Raw genomic sequence first — 22,561 nt, forward strand, 5'->3', positions numbered from 1 at the left:
TTGCATTACACTAAAGAAACCAAGGTCAATGTTTGATTTTTTCTGTAGGTAATCAACCAAAGAACATATTCCTCCATTCTTCATGTTTTCTGACCTCTTTCTTCTCAAGTGCTTTCTTAGATCCATAAGTGTGAATGGTACATTCTCGCGACCACCATCTACCTGCACGCAAAAATTGTATGTCTTCCTTGGTGCAATGCTGGCGGTATCAACTATTTCAACAATTGCAGCATGCGCTGCAGTTACTTTACGATGTGACCTTAACATAAGAGTCATAAATGAAGTGGCTGATTCATGGTTATGATCATTGATTAAAGTACGAACTACATATTTTCCATTCAGAATTACGATGTGACCTTAACATAAGAGTCATAAATGAAGTGGCTGATTCATGGTTATGATCATTGATTAAAGTACGAACTACATATTTTCCATTCAGAAGTCTTCTTAACACCATTCTTGCTGGACAACCGCATCTTGAATCTGACTTGCTCCTTGTTGGATTTCCACTTGATTTCTTTCAACCTTGCTTTGAACAAACATATGCTTTTCTCACCACGACACCCTGTGTATTTTTTGCCCAAGAATACCTTCTAACACTGAAGCCAATTTTTAAGGCATAACCATTGTAAAATTTGCATGTAACTTCCTTATTATTAAACTGTATTTCCTCTATGGAAACATAGTCAAGTGTACTATCATGTAGACTTGAGGTGCCTGCACCTTTGTCAAGTGCACTGTCATGATCGTCTACCTCATTATTGAATTATAATTCGTCTGCTGGAATATTCAAGTCAAGATTTAATCCAATGCCTGCATCCTTCTTATCATGTGCATCATTAGTGCACATATTCAATTCTTCAGGTGCATCGGTAGTACAGATGTCCGTTGAACCATGACTTCCCAATGATTGAGATATGTCATCTTCACTGCAACTAGTTGATATGCTCAACATTGTCATGTGCAAAATATCAATTTGCGTTAGCCAACGCATACATTTACTACAATTTATTCAAGATGCATATAACGACGGCTACCGATTAGTTAAGCATAAAGCTTATAAATCGATATTAACAAACAACACCATATCTAGCAAATTGATACTAAAAAACACGTAATATCTTATAAATTGATATACGACAATTCAACATAATATATTACAAATCGATAGTAACAAACAAAATAATATCTCATAAATCCATAATAGAAAATACATAATATCTTACAAATCAATATACGATAATTCAACATAATACATTACAAATCGATATTAAAAAACAAAACAATATCTGATAAATCGACAATATAAAACATATAATATCTTACAAATCGATATACGACAATTCAACATAATATATTACAAATGGATATCAACAAACAAAACAATATCTCACAAATCGTTACTAGAAAACACATAATAGCTTATAAATCGATATACGCCAATTCAGCATAATATTACAAATCGATATCAACAAACAAAACAATATTTCATAAATCAACACTAGAAAACACATAATATCTTACAAATCGATATACAACAATTCAACATAATATATTGCAAACAAAACAATATCTCACAAATCGATATATATGTTACTACAACCGCAATTTGTGTTACATTGCATATATTGAGTAAATGAACGATGCTGGATGGGGTAGAGGCCCTTGCTCGCATCTGTAACCAAACATTCTTGTCAACAGGTCCCAGCGTCTTACAAATGTCTTCAAGTTTTCAATCGTTGAAACGATAAAATCTACCTGGAATAACAAAACAACACCTTAATGACACTCACGATGACATACGTTCTTCAACAATAGCACGATAGCATGAAAAGGTACTCACGATGCTTTAATGACACTTGTTGGAATGTTTGTGCTTCATTGCTTTTTTCCATAGTGCCTAACAAAAATGAAGAAGAAGAGAAGACTGTAAAAAGAGATGGATGACGAATCTCCCTTGACGACCACCAATGATCGAACCAGTCGTTCAATTTATAGTTATCTCCATGAGGTATGATTGAACCAGAAAAAGTTTTCTATCTAACAAGTGTCTTTCTTTGCTTCTCCCTCTCCTCCTCCTTCTTCTTTTGCCTTTGTTTTTAGCGTGTGCTACAACAAAGACGGAACATGCAAATGTATATACGAGGAGCGAGAGGACATTTTCGTCCAATGCATATCAATCTTACGAGAGGACATTTTCGTCAAAAGCATATCTACCTTTTTATATGTTATTTTATTATAAAATCATCGTAGGCAACATTGGCATATAAATTATCACGGGTCCCATGATATTCCTCCGTACACCACAAAGGAACACACAAATTTGTGTTTTGGGGAAGAACACACAACACCCTCCCATTAAGGGGTGTAAAGCTTGGCCTGCCCACCCCCAAAAAAAGGACACTTTGAAGGTCGGTTCATTTAGAAAAAGCAAGACAATGGAGGAGGTTTCCAAAGCCAAAGCGTGTTGGGTCCCTCAGGGAGACCAAGGTCTAAGCCTAACCCTTGCGTGTTCGGGCTCCCACCTTCTTGTTCCTTGCTTCTCAAGGAAGTTTGCTCACATCAAAATCCACTGGAGAGCACCAACCATCATACGTATGACAATATTCCATCACAAGTCCCGAGTCCTGATGGAGGTGTGCAAGTGTGCGACGATTACATACCATATAACCATACATAAGTGCTCTACCTCTCGTGCGCCTCTCTCTTTGGAGAGAGAGTTAAGCAAGAAGCGATAGAGACTATAAAGAGCGGGTCGTAGAGGAAAGAAAGAGTGCCTTTTCATATTCCAACCAAGCACGAGAGAGAGCGTGTGTGTGTGCCTTTTCATATTCCAACCAAGCACGAGAGAGAGAGAGAGAGAGAGAGAGAGAGAGAGACTTTTCATCTTCCAAACACGAGAGTATAAAGAGAAGGGTGGTAGAAGACGAAGAAGAAATAGAAGGCAAGGGCGGGCTTGTTTTGGATTTCAACACTATAGAGAGAGAGAGAGCTAGAGAGCAATGGCGATGACGCCTCGAGAGCACATAGAGGAGATAAGGAGGTGCAAGTTCTCCGTAGGAGGAGACCCAAACCCTCTCACCCAAGACCTCCACCATGCCGTCAAGAACCTCTCAGTCGAGCTCTACACCAAGGATGTCCACTTCCTAATGGAGCTCATTCAGGTTCGTTACGTTTGTCCCTCTCCCCCCTCTCTCTCTCTCTTTGATCGTCCAGTACTGTTACAGGTTTTTCATATATATATATATTGGTCTGTTGCATGGTTATTTCTTTATTCTTAAGAATTCCTTAGTAAATGAGCTATATTGTACTTTTGTGCAAATGGTTCATGCTTTATGCTTCCTGTGTTGGCTGACCATATTGAGATAGAGGAAGTGATTGCTTACAGATGAAGGGAAGGGCTATATCACACATTATTCACCCATCTCTTTGGGATGGATTGCAAGAACAATTGGTTGATGTATTTGGAGATGGAGAATATGTTGGAAGTGAACGTAAAGGCTGTGCTAAGTCATGACTTTTAGATGAATGGCGGTTGCATCTTCTTGGTCTAACCTTTTTGTTTACTGTTGTTATGGGTTTGCAGGCTCCTGTAGAGGGGACCCTCTATATCTTATTTTTTTGGGCTTATGAAAGTAAAACCAAATGTTGGAAACTTTTGGTTTCCTTCTACTCTCAAAGAACAAATGGAAACATGCTGCTTTTGCCCTCTTTCTTCGTCTCTAGAGTCCCCACTATCTTGCACACTGTGCTGCCAACGGGTTTGCATTCCTGGACTTTCTAACTTCTAAGTGCATTTAAATCCTAAACGATAATGTTGACATGTAGCCTGAGCCAGTGTTATGAACTCCAAATGGAGCCTTCAAGAGACGCTTTTTGGCAACGTGAAATTTGGAAAGTGCATGAGAAGCTAATGTATTAAAAAAAAACAAAAACAAAAATCATGAAAACCTCAGTCCACTAATATAAGCTTTAGATTTTCAAATTTCATGAACTTTTTTTGTTGATCACACCCTATAGTTATGATCTATAAGCATTATTTAATAGAGAACAAGTTTTGGATAATGTGATTAATTATATAGTATACATGTAGGTTTTTAAAGACTTAAAAATAATGGTTCACAATGTATCAAAATTTCATGACTTAAAAAATCCTATTTTTATGTCAAAAAATGATCCAAAGCATGATTTCTATCAATTAATAAACTATGTTGAGTACATCTGATTGAGAAGATACAACTTACAACTATGATTTCTAGTAAGTGGGAGGACATTTTCTTGGAGCACCATATCATTACTCTCTCTCTCTATATATATATATAGTTTGAGAATTATTTTGTAGATTAAATCCTATGGATGCGATCTATTTGTTTAGTGGGAAATGAGTTTTGAATCAAAAGTGTTTCAAAAATTAACGGTCTACAATGCACTAAAATTTTATGACTCAAAAAATCATATTTTTGGATCAAAATAACATGATCCAAGGCTAGATCCTTAACAAACAAACCATTCTAAACACATCTATGTGGTTAGAATGAGTTGATAAATCTTGAACCTATTATTTTCATCTCAATAGTTCTATACATTAGGTGCCTTCAATAACACTAAACACTAACCTTACATCTTAGTGACAATAGTTAAAAACGACAAAATATCATTTTTCAAAAACTAGCAAGAATTTGAAAATTCTTCACAAATCTCTCATTTTTGGCAAAATATAGGCAATAAAAATAAATTAAAAATTAAAAATATTTTTTATAAGAAAATATTAATAAAAAATATTTAAAATTAAAAACACATGATTTTTTCATGATAAATAACTGTTTAAAACACAAATATTGTGTTTAAATATCAATATTTATGTTTTTCATAAATCACATGAAATTATCGTTTCATTTTCATAAATCTCACAATATTTGTTACTATGCCTTATATATATTATATAATGGGTCCACCGAATAAATGGTCCACTCCTTGTACTCCCTGGGAAAATCTTTTTATTAAATATTTTTTTATGAATGTGATCTCCATGGTTGGAAACATATGAATAGAGTTTTGAATCAAAGTTTTTTTGATGTGTATGATAAGATTTTATAACAATGATAATTTCAGAACCATTGACTTTTGTAACCTTGTAAAATCATACTTGCACATAAAAAAAGCTTAGTCCAAGAGTCTATTCATATTTTTTCAACCGTGGAGATCACATCTATATGATCAGATTTGCCAAAAACATATTTAACAAACAAATTTTGAAGAGGACAAAGAGTGTATCATTTAGTGGGCGGGCCATCTCTCTCTCTCTTTATATATACTTCTATTGTGATACTATACCATCATAACTTAGGGTGGTACAGACTTGATTTTCATAGATCAAGTGCCTGAATTTAAATCTAACCATTGTTAATATTGACTCAAATATGATATTTTATACCATTTTTAAACCACCTTTTTTTTGAAAGGCAAGCTGGGGTTAGGCAGACCCCTACGAGAACAATATTTGCCCCATGTGGCAGAGGGATTCGATCCAGGGCCTTCAGCATAAACACAGGACCCCACTTATCACATGGGATAGATACCACCTGGGTGGTATCCCATGTGGTGCCCTTATTCATGGATTGTGAGTCATTGATTTTCACTGTCACAAAATTAGAATCTTATGGTGTATTAGACATGATAAAACCTTCTAATATAATAAATAAATCATGCTAAGCACAAGTGTATGATTAGATTTGACATTTGGTACCCGATCTATGCAAACAATGTACCACCCTATGGTATCATGGAACTGACTATATATATATATATATATATATATATATATATATATATATATATATATATATATATATATATATATATATATAAGTCTTTGATACGGATGTGCATACAGTATCAATAAACTGAAACTCATAGGTGCAATTTGCTGTGACTCAATTTACCCTTGTACATGTGTCCAGCAAAGTCAATTTGTTAGAGATCAGCAGATCGTGTTTTTTCAACAAAGTATATCATACGCATGATGTGGGTGGTGAGGGTTATGCTTAGTCCTCACTACATTCACACGGTATATTAATCATACAAAGAATCTTTGTGTCTAAATCTCATTGGTTACAAAAGTCTGAGCGGAAAGGCTACATTTTGCCAGTATCAAGTGTTCTGCAACTTAGAGACTTATCCGTATGTTAGCACCAAGAATCAAATGAGTCGGGAGTTAAAAAGTAAAACCGTAGGTTGTACATCTGAAGCTGCACAGCTCTCCCTTGGCCTAGTGAATTGCTTTCCAACTCAAGGGTTCAAGGGATGGAAAGGCTGCAAAGCTGATGCTGTCTAGCCGTTCCACATGCTATAGTGGTGAGTGGTGACATGTTTTTGTTGTTGTTAACTTGGTCTATACTGGTGCAAATTACCATTATAGCGAACTTTGGTCTATGGCCATTATTCATGTTTCATGTGCAATTAGAATATCATTTTCTTGTGTATCATTTTTCATGTTTTCTTATGGTATTATTTTTGACACAGTGCCTTTTTCCTGTTTCAATTTGTTGAGGGGAAATCCTTGTGGTACCCCCCTGCCCACCGTGATTCCTGTGGTAAGACTTGGAAGAGATTAACACCCTGATAAACGACCCATCACCAAGAGGTTAAAACCCCTTAACGGCTCCCTTTTCCACCAGCTTCTGCCTTATGCAAGGGATGTGAAACCCAAGTATTGAACTCTTGACGCCCTTCAACTTAAGCACTTTATGCCGATCCACCTAGCCAGGTGTATGCAGCTCTTGTCGGCGAATGAACCAGGCTTTTCTTGCAAGAAAGAAAATTTTAAATGATAATTCAAATGTTCTAAATAAAAACCTTTTTTTTTTCAATTTTCAATTTTCAATTTGCATGCAATTTGAAGAGAATTATAATGGGGTTGACAGACAGGTCGTATGTGGTGCATTCAATTTGCATGCAATTTTCATATTTTTTCTGCATGGGAAGTTTCTGATTTGGTTCACTGCACAAATGTCTGAAGAATTTGAACTATTTATCTACTGTGCAACTGAGCCAGCAATATAGACTATCACTAAGAATGGTATCTCGGATTGCAGAATGCAGAAGATAATGAGTACCTGGATGGTGTGAAACCTTCACTGGAGTTTGTCATCACCTCCAAGGACATTACTCTGACTGGAGCTGCATCAACTCTGTTGGTCTTCAATAACGAGAGAGGTTTTTCCAAGAGAAACATAGAATCAATTTGCAGTATTGGTCGTTCCACAAAGAAAGGAAACAGACAGAAAGGCTACATCGGAGAGAAAGGTAATCCTGTGGCTCCATCAATAATTAAAATATACAGCTTTGTGTATTTTTCTTGAATTTCAGTTTTTATACTAGTTCACTATTCAGAATCCCAGACTATTATTCATCACTAATTGTACTGTTTGCTTGAAAGTAGTGAACTGGAAGAAAATCATAAAAGCGACAATTAGTTGGCCGCCTTATAGAAAAAAAATAATTATCTAAAATACCATCAGTTCGGAGGTGTCGATAGTAGTTTATAAAATGCCCAGACTATGCTGACATTCAAGAATATGGCTTACTGTTGATGCTGAAATTCAAGAGTCTGGCTGCTACTGTTGATTGTTTTTGTTTATATGGTCCACGATCCATTTTTTTACTTTCTAAGTTTCTCAATTTGTTTATTTCATGATGAATATGCCATTTTAGTTTGAATGCATCACTGTTTTTTTTAATTAATGAATATATTTAGCAGAGAATGCTTTGGATTTTATATAGTGGATAACTACACATATCAGAAGAAAGCATGTACAAGCTCAGTGATAACACTGTTTTAACTGTTAAATGTTGATTTTTCTCCTTTGTAGGGATTGGTTTTAAAAGTGTGTTCTTGGTTACTGGTCAACCCTATATTTTCAGCAATGGATATCAGATAAGGTTCAGTGAAGAACCTGATCCAGAATGTGGCATTGGATATATTGTCCCTGAATGGGTTGATGAGAGCCCAACCATATCAGACATAAAGCAAATATATAGCTCTTCTCAAGCCCTTCCATCCACGATCATAATCCTACCTCTGAAGCCTGAAAAGGAAGCGGCTGTGAAGAAACAACTTTCGAGTGTTCATCCTGAAGTTCTGTTGTTCCTTTCTAAAATTAAGCGACTTTCTGTCAGAGAGGATAATACTGATTCCGGGGTTGCTACAATCAATGCAATCTCTATATCGAGCGAAACTAATTTCAAGACAAGGAAGAACATTGATGCTGAATCCTATATGCTTCATCTCACTGCTGAAGAGCCTCAAGAGGGCGGTCATAGAGCTGAAGAAGAGTGTGGATATCACATGTGGAGACAGAGGTTTCCTGTTAAGCATGAAAACAGAGTTGATAGAAGGATGGATATTGAAGAATTGTCAATCATCCTTGCTTTCCCAGTCGGGAAACGACTTAATAGAGGGCAAAATTTTCCTGGTGTTTATGCATTCTTGCCCACGGAGATGGTGAGTAATTTCCCGTTCATAATTCAGTCAGATTTCCTTCTTGCGTCTTCGAGGGAGACCATTGTCATGGACAATAAATGGAACATAGGAATTCTTGAGTGTGTTCCTTCGGCTTTCATCAATGCATTTGTGTTGCTTGTTAAATCAACAGTATCTGCTCCTCTATCTTCTTTGTCACCTATGTTTAAATTCCTGCCACTGAAAGAATCTGCATATCCAGTTCTGAATGACGTGAGAAGATCAATAAAAGAGAAGGTGATCAAAGAGAGTATTATCCCTTGCGAGACACACACAAAGCAGAAACTGTTCTGCAAGCCTGATGAAGCAGGAAGACTACTTCCTGCATTTTGGAGCATATTGATCAAGGCCAGGGAGCAAGGAGTGCCCCTGCAAAATCTTTTGACTTGTGGAAAATATCTTCTGCATTCGTCGTTTGACAGATCACAATATGATGATGTACTCACCTTCTTGGGAGTGAACTTTGTTGATCATGATTGGTACATAACGTTCATCCAAGGGTCTAGCCTGATATCAGGTGTTTCTGAGGATGTCTACCTGGAGATTCTCTGCTTCATGGCTGATAATTGGGCCAGCTTCTCTGGCTATACTGTCATGAAACACCTTCCTTTTTTGAAGTGCATTGATCAGTATGACAGGAAGGCTTTGTGGACCCTTGACAAGGGAAATCAAATATGTCTTTCATCCGATCCAAAGCAAATTCAGTGGTTCATAAAATGGAACAAGGAATTCAAGTATGCTGCCGGTAGTTTTTTTGTACCTGAAAACACTCAGATGTCTCTGAGGGCGTACTCTAAGAAAGAAACATTGAAGGAGTGGCTGCGTTCCTATGCTGGTGTGAAGGAAATAAACACGTATGATTATGCTCGTCGTCTTCTTAGTTCATTGAGTAGTGAGAGGAGGCAAGTTATTGCATTCACTCACTTCTTATACCATACATTCTCCAAAGGATACCTCTCAAGCAATGGGGTGAGTAGCCTCTGCAACTCATTGCCATTGGTCGACAAATACGGTTTTGTGACTCATAAGAGGAATGCAGTGCTTGTCCCAGCAACAGTGAGCAAGTGGGCAAAACTGATGGGCTCAAATCCTTGGAGAGAAGAAAAGTACATTGAGTTGAGTGATGATTACTTGAGTCCTGGTCAGTATGGTGGTGAATACACACCACCGAATGAGCTTTTGAAATTTATGCAAGCTCGTGTTGGAGCATTAGACATACCTCACTTAGCTCCTCCTGATGCTTCTTTCCCTACTGCATCTTCGGCACTCACGGTGCAAAATACAATTATTCTTCTGGATTGGATCCGAAACCTAAGATGCACTAGAACTCGAATTCCAGAAAAATTCCTGAAGTGTATAAAAGAAGGAAGTTGGCTGAAGACTAGCTTAGGATACAAGCCTCCATCAGAGTCATTCTTTCCCAGTTCCGAGTGGGGAAGCCTTATCCAAATGGGAAACGAGCTTGCTGATATTCCTCTGATTGATGAACAATCTTACGACAAGAAGATCTCTTTTTACAAGGAAGAGCTAAAAGAAATTGGAGTGATGTTTGGTTTTGGGGAAGCTTGCAAGTTCATCGGAAAGAATCTAATGTTGCTTGCCGCTTCCTCATCTTTAAGCCGTGGGCATGTGTATTCAGTATTGAAGTTCATTAAATATTTAAGGGAGAAGTATCTGCCACCTGGGGAGTTCATTGAAAGCATCAAAAGGGAAAGCTGGCTTAGGACTTCTAAAGGTGTCAAGCCTCCAACAGGATGTGTTCTGAATGATTCTGTTTGGGATGTTGCTTCACAAATTAGTAGCATGCCTTTTATTGATGATAATTATTATGGTAATGATATTCGGCATTACAGCGAGGAGCTTAAATTGTTGGGAGTTGTGGTTGGATTCAATAAGAATTACCAGCTTATTGCTGACAATCTAAATTTGCCACAGTCCTTGAGCTCTCTGAGACCTAAGACCTTGCTTTTGATACTGAAGCTCATTCAGCAAACAAATTCATCCCATCAGATTATATCAGTTCTTAAATCTCAACAATGGGTAAAGACCAACCTTGGTTACAAGTTGCCTGCTGATTCCTTCCTGCTTGATTCCAAGTGGGGAAGTATATATCATATTGTAGATGGCCTTGCACTGGTTGATGAAGCCTTTTATGGAGAAGATATCAGATTATACAAGGATCAGCTAGAGGCAACAGGTGTGGTTGTGGGCTTTGAGGGTGTATCGAAGGCTGTTTCACGGCACCTCAAGTCTCTCTCATGCTCAACTGGGCTGACAAAGAAGAGTGTTTTTTCCCTCTTGGAATGTTATACGAAACTGAAAGAAATCAATCAACCACTAACCCCAGAGCTCAAGGAGTGCATCTATGATTTGAAATGGGTGCGAACTCCTCTTGGCTTCAGAACACCTAAGCAATCAATATTGTTTGATTCCTCATGGGAATCTTTCCGTTCTATTGCTAGCCTTCCCTTTGTTGATGATTCATTTTACGGGAAAGATATATACTCATACAGTCGTGTGCTGAAAGAGATTGGAGTTATACATGGGCTCAGTGGAGGATGCCTGCTCGTTGCTAGTGGCATTAAGTTGCCAAGAGAACCGAGTGAAATAACTTCAGGTAGCATTCTGTCACTACTGGAATGTGTCAGGCATTTGAGAAAGGTGTCAACTTCCTTGCCTGAAGTTTTCATGAAAAGTATGGACAAGAAGTTTTTGAAGACAAGTCTGGGATTCAAGTCTCCAAGTGAGTGTTTGTTGTTTGAGCCGAAGTGGTCAAGTTTCTTAAGAAAAGTTGTTCCTTTCATAGATGAGCAGTTCTATGGCACCAAAATCACATCCTTTCGTGAAGAACTGAAAGCAATGGGTGTCATCGTTGATGTTGAACGTGGATGCTCTGTGATAGCAGACCATCTCACTTCTCACTCTCAGCTTGAGGTTATAAGGAGAATATATAGATGCCTGAGTGAGTTCAAGTGGAAGCCTGATAATCCTGCTGCATGCTTGATTTGGATCCCAATTGGGAATGACAATGGGAAATGGGCCAATTCTGAAGATTGTGTTCTCCATGACACAAATAATCTATTTGCCTCACAGTTGCATGTATTGGAAAATTATTATGACAAGAACTTATTTCTCTTTTTTGCTGATGCATTTGGAGTTGCAGCATGTCCTTCTTTAGAACATTACTGTAAATTATGGAAGGAATGGGAAGAATCCCAGCACCAACTGACACATAGCGAATGCTGCACTTTCTGGGCTTTCATCTCTAAGCATTGGAGTTCCGTGACAAAGAAACTTTTAGCCGATAGCGTAACAAGACTGCCTGTTATGACTGTTTCAGGTGAAATTCATTTAGCTGACAAGGACAAAGTGTTCATCCCAGATGACTTGCAGCTGAAAGGTATGATTGAGGAGTCGTCTTCCGAGTCAGTTTTTGTGTGGTATCCTCAGCCGAGCCTGCCATCAATTCATCTCTGTGAACTTTTTAGAATTTACAGGAGCATCGGAGTTCAAAATATATCTGAATCTGTGCAAAAGGTTGCAGCTTCAGTATCTATAGATGTTGAATTCCGTAAATTGGAACGAAGCAATGGTGTAATTCGTGTGGGTCTGATCAGAATCATCCTTGGATATCTTGCAAACCCTTCTCATGGGTTTTCTGCAGATCAGAGGCATGCAATTGTGAAGCCTCTTCTCGATCTTACAGTGTTCGAAACTGATGGACAGATAATTGCCATGTACCAGCTTCCTTTGTCGAATGGAAGGAGTTTGAGCATTGAAGCAGAAAGAATGATACGTTGGGAGAGAGCGAGCTCCAAGCTGCATGTTCAGAAGCTGAAAAGATCAGATGAGAAATCCTGCATTGAGTTTGCAACTTATTTTTCTGAAGTGATATCTGAGGGCCTGTTGTGGGATACTACTGATAAGATTGATGATCTCCGCGAGTTGATCAAGTTGGGAAGCTTGTTGAATTTCAAGGTGGATGCAATTGATTTCTTGCTGAAGACAAAGAACTTGCAGCTTTTCCTTGAGGATGAAGAGTTTCTTGCTTCTGCATTCCCCTCGGATCCTTCCGAGCATGGTGCTGGCGTGCTGTCAAATGGTATCTTGATCTAATATGTTTCTTCTCCTTGATCTGTCACAGAAAAACCAAAAAAAAATAAGTGTTCCTTCCCTAGATGTTACCTACCTCTGAAGATATAGCTGTACGTGGCTTTCTCTTACTATTTGGTGCTGCTTCTATGTTTCAAAATATTGCCTGAAAGTAAGTTGGGCACACCCAACTAGTGAAACTCTATACCATCTTTTGGGTATGAATTTTGAGTAGTGATGGACATGTTTTTTTATTATGAAAGAAATGATATCATTCAAATGTTAAGTGGTACATGGTTATCATTATGGATCCCAATGCACTCCAGAATATGTCCCATGAATCAAGAATTCAACGTAGTTAAACACTCATTCATAATGAAAATATCTATAAAATACAAGACTTAAAATATAAACAATTTTATTTAGTATGAAATTCAAATAAACAATTGAGAAGCCAGATTCTTATGAATTCATTAAACTATGTTTTTGCTACTCTTATGAGAGAAGAGTCAAGTAGGAAAGTTATGAATCATGTCAACATAGTTGAAGCTCCTGATAAGACCACATTTAGTGGTAAAACCGAATCCTTGAAATCTTTTGATGATCATGGAAAAGAAAAAAATTGTTTTTCACTCATTGTAAAAAAGGATGGACATTCACACGAGCGATATTGGGTCTTACATGATCGACTGGGTGTTGAAAAAGCTAAAACAAAAGAGCAAGCACATGCGGCTATAAAACAAAAATCTGATACAATTCAAGCATTAGATAAGATTTTTGATGTTCTTCGGTCTTTAAAAAAGGGCAGCCTTGATAATGTCAATGTTGGGTGTGTTGGTGCAGTATTCTCTCATTCGGCCACTTCTCCTTCATATACAGGTATATCTTCATACTCAAACTCTTATGATACTTGGATAATTGATAGTGAAACTTCAGACCATATTGCAAAAAATATTTCTCTTCTTGAAGATTTCAGTACTGATCATGAAAAAGGGTTTGTTATGGTTGCCAATGGGAAAGTTGTTCAAGTTGAAGGTGTTGGAAAAATACATTTCTTTAATGATCAGCCTGCTTCTAAAGTTTTCTATATTCCTCAATTTACATCAAACTTGTTGTATGTTGCCATGATAATAGAAGACTTTGATTGCAGTATCACTTTTTTCTTTAACTAATGTATTATTTCTGGACCACAAAATGAGGAGGACGATTGGTGAAGGAAGGTTTAGGGGCTATATATTCTCGAACAAAATTGTAGAGCCTTCATTTCAAAAGAGAAAGAAAGTGGATCATGCTATTTTGGCTTGGTTACCCGTCAAATTATACTCTTGAGTTTATTTCCTTGATATAAGTTTGATTGCAATAACGGTGATATTTGTAGACTTGCCAAAATATCTCAGTCCTTTTCCTACTTCAGAGTCTGTTTCTACTTGCATGTTTGATTTGATTCATTTTGATGTGTGGGGGCCAACCCCTATTGACTCTTATTCTGGTTTTCGATATTATGTGACTTTTATAGATGATTTCTTTAAAGTTACTTGGGTGTATATGTTGAAAACCAAAGATGAAGTTATTTTAAAATTCAAAGAGCTTTACAAGTTTGTTGAGACCCAATATGGAGCCAAAATTAAGGCTATTCAATCTGACAATGAAACTGAATTTAAAAATCAGGCCTTTGAGGTTTTTGAAAAAGAAAATGGCATTGATCATCGATTTACTTATGTTGAAACTCCTCAACAAAATGGAGTCGCTGAACAAAAATACAGGTATCTATTGGAAAAGACACATGCCTTTTCCAGATGAATGTTCCCAAATATTTTTGGAGTGATGTTGTTATTACTACTTGCTATCTTATTAACAAGCTTCCCAGTAAATGTCTTGATGGAAAGTTTCCATTGGAAATTCTCAAAGGAAGAAAATTGTGTCTCAGTCATCTTAAGACATTTGGATGCTCTGTTTTTGTATCCACCAATCCTTATGAAAGGGACAAAATTGACTCCTCGAGCTGTTAAGTGTCTTTTCTTAGGATATTCTTTATTCAGAAAAGGGTACAAATGATACAATGTCATTCACAATCGTTTATATGTTTCTAGAGATGTTAGCTTTGATGAAGCTAAACCATACTTCTCAGAAATTTTTGATGAATCAAAAAATCTTTGTTAGGGGAAGAAAAATATATTTGACATTGTTGTGCTTCCTAATGTCAGTCCTTTTGATGATGTGATACCAGTTGTTTATAATCATGAAGCGGGCAACACCAAAGCTATAACTCAAATTCAGCCAAGTGATGCTCCCAATCAGCTCGAGGGCCGATTTGTAAGAAGATCGGAGAGAACAATTAGGCCACCTAGTCATCTCAGAGATCGAGATCTTGTCACTTACATGACAGTTGAGCATCCTATTGAGAAATGCATTGACTACAACCACCTCTAAAAAAGGTATGTTGCCTTTCTTTGTTCCATTATGAAAGAATCAACTACTTTTAATGAGGCAAAAAGGCAAGATATTTGAGTTAAAGCTATGGAGGAGGAATTAGATGCCTTAAAAAAAATAAAACTTGGAAAATTTGCAAGCTACCCAAAGATAAAAAGGCATTAGGATGTCGATGGGTCTATAAGACAAAATATAAGAGTGATGGAACTATAGAACATTTTAAGGCTCGTCTGGTTGCTAAGGGTTTTACTCAAACTTATAGTGTTGATTATGAAGAAACGTTTGCACCAGTGGTTAAAATGAATAGTCTTCGTATACTTTTGTTTGTTGCCTGTAATTACAATTGGAAATTGTTTCAACTACATGTTAAAAATGCTTTTATTCAAGGAGATTTAGAAGAAGTTTACATGCAGTTACCCCCTAGACACTCACAAGAGGAAAATCTTGAATTAGCTTGTAAGCTGAAGAAGGCCAATTATGGCTTAAAACAATCTCCACGAGCTTGGTATCTTAAACTCAGTCTTGCTCTTGAGAAAAAAGGTTTTAAAAGATGCATTACTGACAATTCTCTTTTTGTCCTTAAAAACCATCAATAATCTCACTATTGTGTTAATATATATGGATGATATTATAATAACAGGGAACGATGATGGTGCGATTCTCATTACCAAGAAATATCTTCATAAAGCTTTTGATATTAAGAATTTAGGGAATCTAAGGTATTTTCTTAGAATAGAGGTTGCCTACTCTAAGAAGGGTATTTTCATATCTCAAAGGAAATATGCTTTAGATCTTCTCAAGGAAACAAGAAAAATAGGATCCAAACCTACGGATCCCACTATCGAGACTAATGTCAAGTTTGAGACTGATGAGGAATGCCTTCCAAAAAAGGATGTAGAACAATTTCAAAGATTGCTTGGGAAACTTTTATATCTAACTATGATGAGACATGATCTTGTTTATGCTGTAAGTGTTATTAGTCAAAATATGCATGCCCCCAAGCCATGTCATGTCAAAGCTATCAACCGTATTCTCAGATACATCAAAAGTAGTTCTGGGCAAGGCATTCTCTACACAAGAAAGGACCATTATAAAGTAGAAGGCTACTCTGACGCAAACTGGGCAGGATGTTCAAACAGAAAGTCTACCACAGGGTATTGTATTTTTGTTGGAAAAGCAAAAAACTGAACACAGTTTCAAGATTAAGTGTTGAGTCAAAATATCGTGCGATGGTTGCTACTTCTTATGATCTGATATGGATCAAGTCTCTTCTCACTGAATTGGGGTTAACCGTTGAATTGCCAATGAAAATGTATTGCGATAACAAGTCAGCTATTCATATTGCTGCAAATCCGATTTTTCTTGAAAGAACAAAGCATATCGAGATTGATTGTCATTACATTAGAGAAAAAATTCAAAAATGTGAGATATGTACTCCCTTCACCAAAAGTGTGGATCAGTTTGCGGATGCTCTCAGGAAGGGCTTAACTCGAGCACATTTTAAAGCAATTCTAAGCAAGTGGGGTTGTTTTGATATACATTCCCCACTTGAGGGGGAGTGTTAAGATAATGCTTTATCTTTGACAACTAGATAATGTCTATCGGGTTTCTTTTGAGGATTTGGAAAGATAACTGTTGAATGAATCCTTCTTAAAATCTGCTTTGGCTGTTTCCTTTTTTGTACTTTTGTGCTTATCGCCTCTCATGGCATCGATATATAAGCTTTGTATTGATGGTGCACATATATGAAAAAAAGACTTCTCTGGTTGTTCCGTGGACTTTGGCCATATTGGCCGAACCACGTAAAATCTCTCCCTTGTTTATTTGCTATTATTCTTTATTCTACATAAGGCAAGCAGGCAAGGGGTACACCTTCAGAGTCTTTTAACTTGTGGGAAGTATGCTCTGCATTCATCGTTTGACAATGCACGATATGATGATGTGCTTGACTTCTTGGGAGTGAACTTTGTTGATCATGATTGGTACATAAAGCGCATCCAAGAATCAAGTCTGATATCAGGTGTTTCTGAAGATGTCTACATGGAGATTCTCTGTTTCCTTGCTGATAATTGGGCCAAATTCTCTCGCTGTAGTAACATCAAACACATTCCTATTATGAAGTGCATTGATCAGTATGACAGGGGAGATAAAATATGCCTTTCATCCGAATCAAAGCAAATTCAGTGGCTCATAAAATGGAACAAGGAATTCAAGTATGTATCAGACTTAGTTTTTGTACCTGAAAGCATTCAAATGGCTTCGAGTAAGGTTCCACAGAAAAAAACATTGAGGGAGTGACTGCGGGTGTATGCTGGTGTGAAGGAAATAAATGTGTATGATTATGCTCATCGTCTTCTTAGTATGTTGAATTATGAGAGGAGTCAAGTCATTGCATTCACTCGTTTCTTATACCTTTCATTCTCCAAAGGTTGTGACTGATAAATGTAATGGACTGCTTGTCCCAGCAACAATCAGCAAGTGGGCATGACTGTTGGACTCAAATCTTTGGAGACCAGAGGAGTACATTGAATTGGGGGATGATTATATCCGTCCTGGTCAGTATGGTAGTGAATACACACCTCCAAATGAGCTCTTGAAATTTCTGCAAACTTATGTTGAAGCACAAGACATACCACACTTAGTTCCTCCTGATGCTTCCTTCCACATTGCGTTTTCTGCACTCACAGAGCAAAGCACATTTTTGCTTTTTGAATGGATTTGAAACCTGAGACGTACTGGAACTCGAATTCCATTTTTTTTTTTGAAGTGTATAAAAAAGAGAAGTTGGCTAAAGACTAGCATAGGTTTCAGGCCTCCATCAAAGTCATTCTTTTCTAGCTCTCAATGGCGAAGTAGGCATCGTAAATTCGAAACTCTGAGTGTGCATCCCTTTCTGCAATGCAGAATGAGAGTGTATTCTCTGGTGGGAAAACCTGGAGTTTTATACCGAATAAATGATTCAAACAAGGTGCAGGTTTGTACCATCTGGCGAACAGAAAATTGGTTGTTTTCTCACCAGCAATCCAAAAAAATAATTCATCCAATTCTGCTTAAATAGCATTAACAGCGTGTGCAATTCGAACGAAATACAATATTAAAAGAAAAATTCATGAACTTTGAATGCTAGAACAAAATATCATATATATGTTCAAAGTGAAAGGAATAATATAGACAAAAACAAAGAAAATGTGCATCATTGGTGATGTGTATAAGAGCAGTGACCCTTGGAAATTTTTGTAATTCCTAACTATAAAATATCAATAGAAAGAGTAGCATAGTTTATGCAACACCGAGATACCGAAATCCAATTAAGAAAAAACAAAGGGATATAGTGGGATAAGAGATAAGATTAGCAACAGGAGAAATGGAGAAAGTTCCTTTCCTATATATTGTAAATAACATATTTTATTTATCTTTTTTTATTTAATTACACGCAGAAACCCAAAGCCTAGTAACAGGTAGATCATAGATGGACCCCGCAGGAGAGAAACCCCCTAGCTAGGACCCTTGCCCTGATGGCCTATGCTTGGCATCGGCTTATGTAGGGATGTTATGCCCACAAGAATTGAATCTTAACCACTCGTATGATAGCCAAGCCCCATCCCCACTACGCTAACCCCCCCTTGGGGCATATTTCATTTATCTTGAAAAAGAAAAAATGAATGCTTGTGAAATTTCATATCAATCCTATAAATTATTTTATTGTTACATTAAAATAGTACATGAACACTCAGAATGATGTGCTTTATGTATAACAGATTTTTTGTGCACAAAAGGTTAACCAAAACCACCATGCGGTCAGAGAGAGAGAGAATGCAGCGCAGGGTGAAATTACAAATTTACAAAACTATATTGTTATATGTTATCTTCCTCTGTTCATATTTCTTAAATATAGTTGTGGGAATTTAGGGAAGGCTAGTTTTTTATTAGTGGAAATATTTAGCTTGAACCTATATATTGTCAGTTAATGTTCAAATGGCTTGAAGAATCTTCTAATGTAGAGTCTACACTCAATTATATGTATCCAACATATTTCTCTAGAAGAAAATCCTTTCCTCTTTTATTATGATCCCTTAATCAAGGATTTACATGTTTATCCAAAAAAATTCATCTAGAGACCCATTTTTTCCTAATACTTCAAAAAAGGCTCCCTTTATGATATTTCCAAGTCACATGGTTTCCAAAAAGACATAACAGGGCTCATCTTTTCACTAGAAACTGTCAAATAGAACCCTAAATAGGGATATAAACTGTTTGAATTCAAGTCGGATGTGTCCCACACTAAATGCAACTAATCAGATATTGGCCAATTCGAGTTGAATTTGAATTTGAATGGACAAAATTTCATACTGAATCCATTTTTTTTACATGTATTCGGATTTGGATATCCATCAAATTCAGTTATCCAGCTGTTGAATTCGGTAGCAAAATTCAAAACCAAATCCCAATCTAATTATTAATCAGATTTGGTTTGGCTTATTGAATCCAAGTAATTAGAGTTAAATTCAGTTAGATATTGAATTACATCTAATCCATCCGTATCCCTAAAGTTAATTTCAAGTTAAGATCCAGATAAACTATCGTTCTTAACTTTTGGTTTGAAAAACCAATAAGCGGGGTCCTGTGTCAAGTTGAAGGCCCAGGATCGAATCCCTCTTCCACATGGGGCGGCTGTTGTTCTGGTAGGGGTCTGCCTAGCACCAACTTGCTTATATAAAAAAAGGTGTGTTTCCTGTTATATATATATATATATAACATTCTGGTTAACCTCACGAAAAAGATTCTAACAGCAGTCATAGTGGTGACCATTGACCACTGTAACGCACGGTGAGGATGTCCAATCATTTTTTCAAAGTGATTTGACATATCACTTGTGATCAGTGTTGTGAGAGGCGTACGCCTCAGTACCTGAAGCGTACGCTTCAGAGGCGAGGCGCACGCTCAAGGTACTGAGGTGCGCTGTGATGCGCAAATTGCCCCTCATCAACCTCCAGAACCCCCTCCTTCATCCCCAAGTCTTCCTCCTCTGCCCGATTCGTCGGCTGTGCTAACCCCAAGTGCCGGTGGATCCACCGCCACGTGCCGGCCAACTGCTCCTCCGCCGCTCCCTGCCTCCCTTCCCACCGCTTCACTTCCGTACCAGTTGTGAGAGGCGTACCCCTCAGAGGCGAAGCGCAGGCTCAACGCCTTGCTTCGCCTCATCGCATTTAACAACCTTGCTTGTGATCTGCTTTCTTTAAAAACACAAGTTGGGATCGAGGGAGCGCTCGAAATGCTGTCACATAGTCGGGCACTTAACGGCTCCTTGAATCTCAACTACTAAAAACCCCTTCTATTTTAAAACATTATAGACTAAAACTTTTATTCTCACGGAGATAATCATGGAACGCCTCCCAATGAACGAAGAAGAAACGCCATAGATAAACTCTCTCTCTCATTATTTCAATATAGCATGCAGTACCCATGCAACGGCTCCACCGTTATACCGCAAATCCCGATCCAACTCCTGAGCTGAGCCACCAGTTGCTAACACCCTCCTCCCCTTGGCAGAGGAAAAAACTCTCCCACTCACCCTCCATTCCCTTCTTCCCTAATCCCACCAACCCAGCAGCAGCACAGATCCAATCATGAGACTCCTCACCGGTTACAGAAGAAAGATGGGCAGTTTCACGCTGCGAGCGCCGGGGAGAAAGCCCATCATGACCAAGACCCTCAGCACCCTCTCCTCCACTCAGCTCCTCCCCAACCACAACGACGCCGCCTCTCCCTCCTACTACTCCCTTCACCACCACCAAAATGTCTCCGAGAAAGGAACCGCACCACCACCAGAAGAAGAAGCAGAGAAGCAGACGTCGTCTAAGGACAGAGGCGATGCTGAGAGGCCCCAAACGGAGCAGGTTGTGGCTAGAAAGGATGGTGAGGATCAGAGGGAGAAGAAGGGTGATGATGAAAGAGAGAAGAGGGTGAGTGGGGATGAGCAGAAGAGACATGGGAAGGATCAGGAGAGTGAAGAGGAGGAGGAAGAGGGTTGTGGTGAGGAGCTTGAGTATGTGCCTAGTTTGGCAGATTTGCCCGACTCCCCAAGTTTTAGAGTGTACTGTCTCACCGGGTCGGTTGTTGGCGACTGGGAGGACCTCCCTGAAGATGGTGAGCTACTGTAGTAATCTTCTCTTTCAAATAGTAGTTACCGTTATATATATATATATATATATATATATATATATATATAGAGAGAGAGAGAGAGAGAGAGAGAGAAAGTAATGGGTCCGTGCTAAACCAATTTGGTACTAAACCTTATGCTAAATAGGTTTTTGTGGCTTATTTTATTTTATTTTTAAATTCTGACAGTACAGGTGTAATCTATATACTTGATTTTAGAGGGATCAACTTTTGAAGCGTTTGATTCAATACAATGGTGGTTTTTTAAACAACAACAACAAGTACGCCTTCATCCCAAAACAATTGGGTTTTTTTAAAAAGTTCAAAAAATCAACAGTTCTTTGTAAATTTTTGAGGCTCCAAAGATCATTTTTTCATCAAAAACACATGATTTAGGTGTGAATTCTCAGTAAATCGACCATTCCCAACACATTTATGGGGGCAAAAACAGCATAAAAAACACCAGCCCAAAAAACCTATTTAGCACGTTGTTTTAGCATAGAGCCATTACTCATTAGAGTAATGGGTCTGTGCTAAACCAATTTGGTGCTAAACTGTGTTTTAAATGGGTTTTTTGGGTTATTTTATTTTATTTTTTAATTCTGACGGCACAGATGTGATTGATTTTAGAAGGATCAACTCTTGAAGAGTTTGATTCCAACACATTGGTGGGTTTTTATAAAGTTTGAAAAATCAACTGTCCAAAATCTTTGTAAATTTTTTAGGCTCCAAACATTATTTTTTCATGAAAACACATGATCCCCGTGTGGATTCTTAGTAAATTGACCGTGCCTAACACATTTGTGGGGCCGAAACGGCATAAAAAGCACCAGAGAAGCCCGAAAGGCCCATTTAGCATGCAGTTTAGCACCAAATTGGTTTAGCATGAACCTATTTTCCTATATATATATATATATCAAAAATATGATCTGACTAAGTTTTTCCTTCCATGGCTGTAGTAGAGAAGGACATGTTTAACGATGGTGAATCATCTGAAACTAGAGGAAGCGCTCATTCTACAACATCCACCACCACGGTATAAAGCTTCATGAAATTCTTCATTTTTTTTTTTTCAAAAAGTTTATTTTCTTGATACTTAGAAACCGCCCCCAAAATCAGAGACCTAACCGCGCTGGACATTGTCTGCTTTTTTTTTTCTTTTCTTTTTGATAAGGACGTAGATGGCATTAGCTTAGCTTTCCGACACAATACCGAGATTAATTAGCCGCAAACTAAAAAATACTATAAATATGATCAATTGATCTTTTTTTCTCAACAAATTTTCCCTTTTGTCGCTTGAGAAGTTAGTCGGGCAAGCTCACCCACCCTTTCCTTCTGGCCCCATGGGGGCTCATGAGT

The 22,561-nt window shown here is 37.7% G+C and overlaps 1 protein-coding gene across 1 annotated transcript; it reads left to right on the forward strand.

The window, feature by feature from the left end:
• Positions 1-3,002: 3,002 nt before the first annotated feature.
• Positions 3,003-12,637, forward strand: LOC149840434 (uncharacterized). The gene is made up of 3 exons (XM_090005068.1): positions 3,003-3,164; positions 7,095-7,305; positions 7,872-12,637. Exons 1-3 carry the CDS (start codon positions 3,003-3,005, stop codon positions 12,635-12,637), a joined length of 5,139 nt encoding a protein of 1,712 aa, XP_089861194.1.
• The last annotated feature ends 9,924 nt before the right edge of the window (positions 12,638-22,561 follow it).

Source organism: Nuphar pumila, chromosome 4, assembly GCF_984573655.1.
Source record: "Nuphar pumila chromosome 4, dmNupPumi1.hap1.1, whole genome shotgun sequence".
NCBI lineage: Eukaryota > Viridiplantae > Streptophyta > Magnoliopsida > Nymphaeales > Nymphaeaceae > Nuphar > Nuphar pumila.

Excerpts from the sequence above, each read along its gene's own strand:
- LOC149840434 (XM_090005068.1), top strand. The coding sequence starts at position 3,003 with ATGGCGATGACGCCTCGAGAGCACATAGAGGAGATAAGGAGGTGCAAG. Across the intron at positions 3,165-7,094 it reads TCCTAATGGAGCTCATTCAG|AATGCAGAAGATAATGAGTA; the intron begins GTTCGTTACGTT and ends CTCGGATTGCAG. Across the intron at positions 7,306-7,871 it reads AGGCTACATCGGAGAGAAAG|GGATTGGTTTTAAAAGTGTG; the intron begins GTAATCCTGTGG and ends TCTCCTTTGTAG.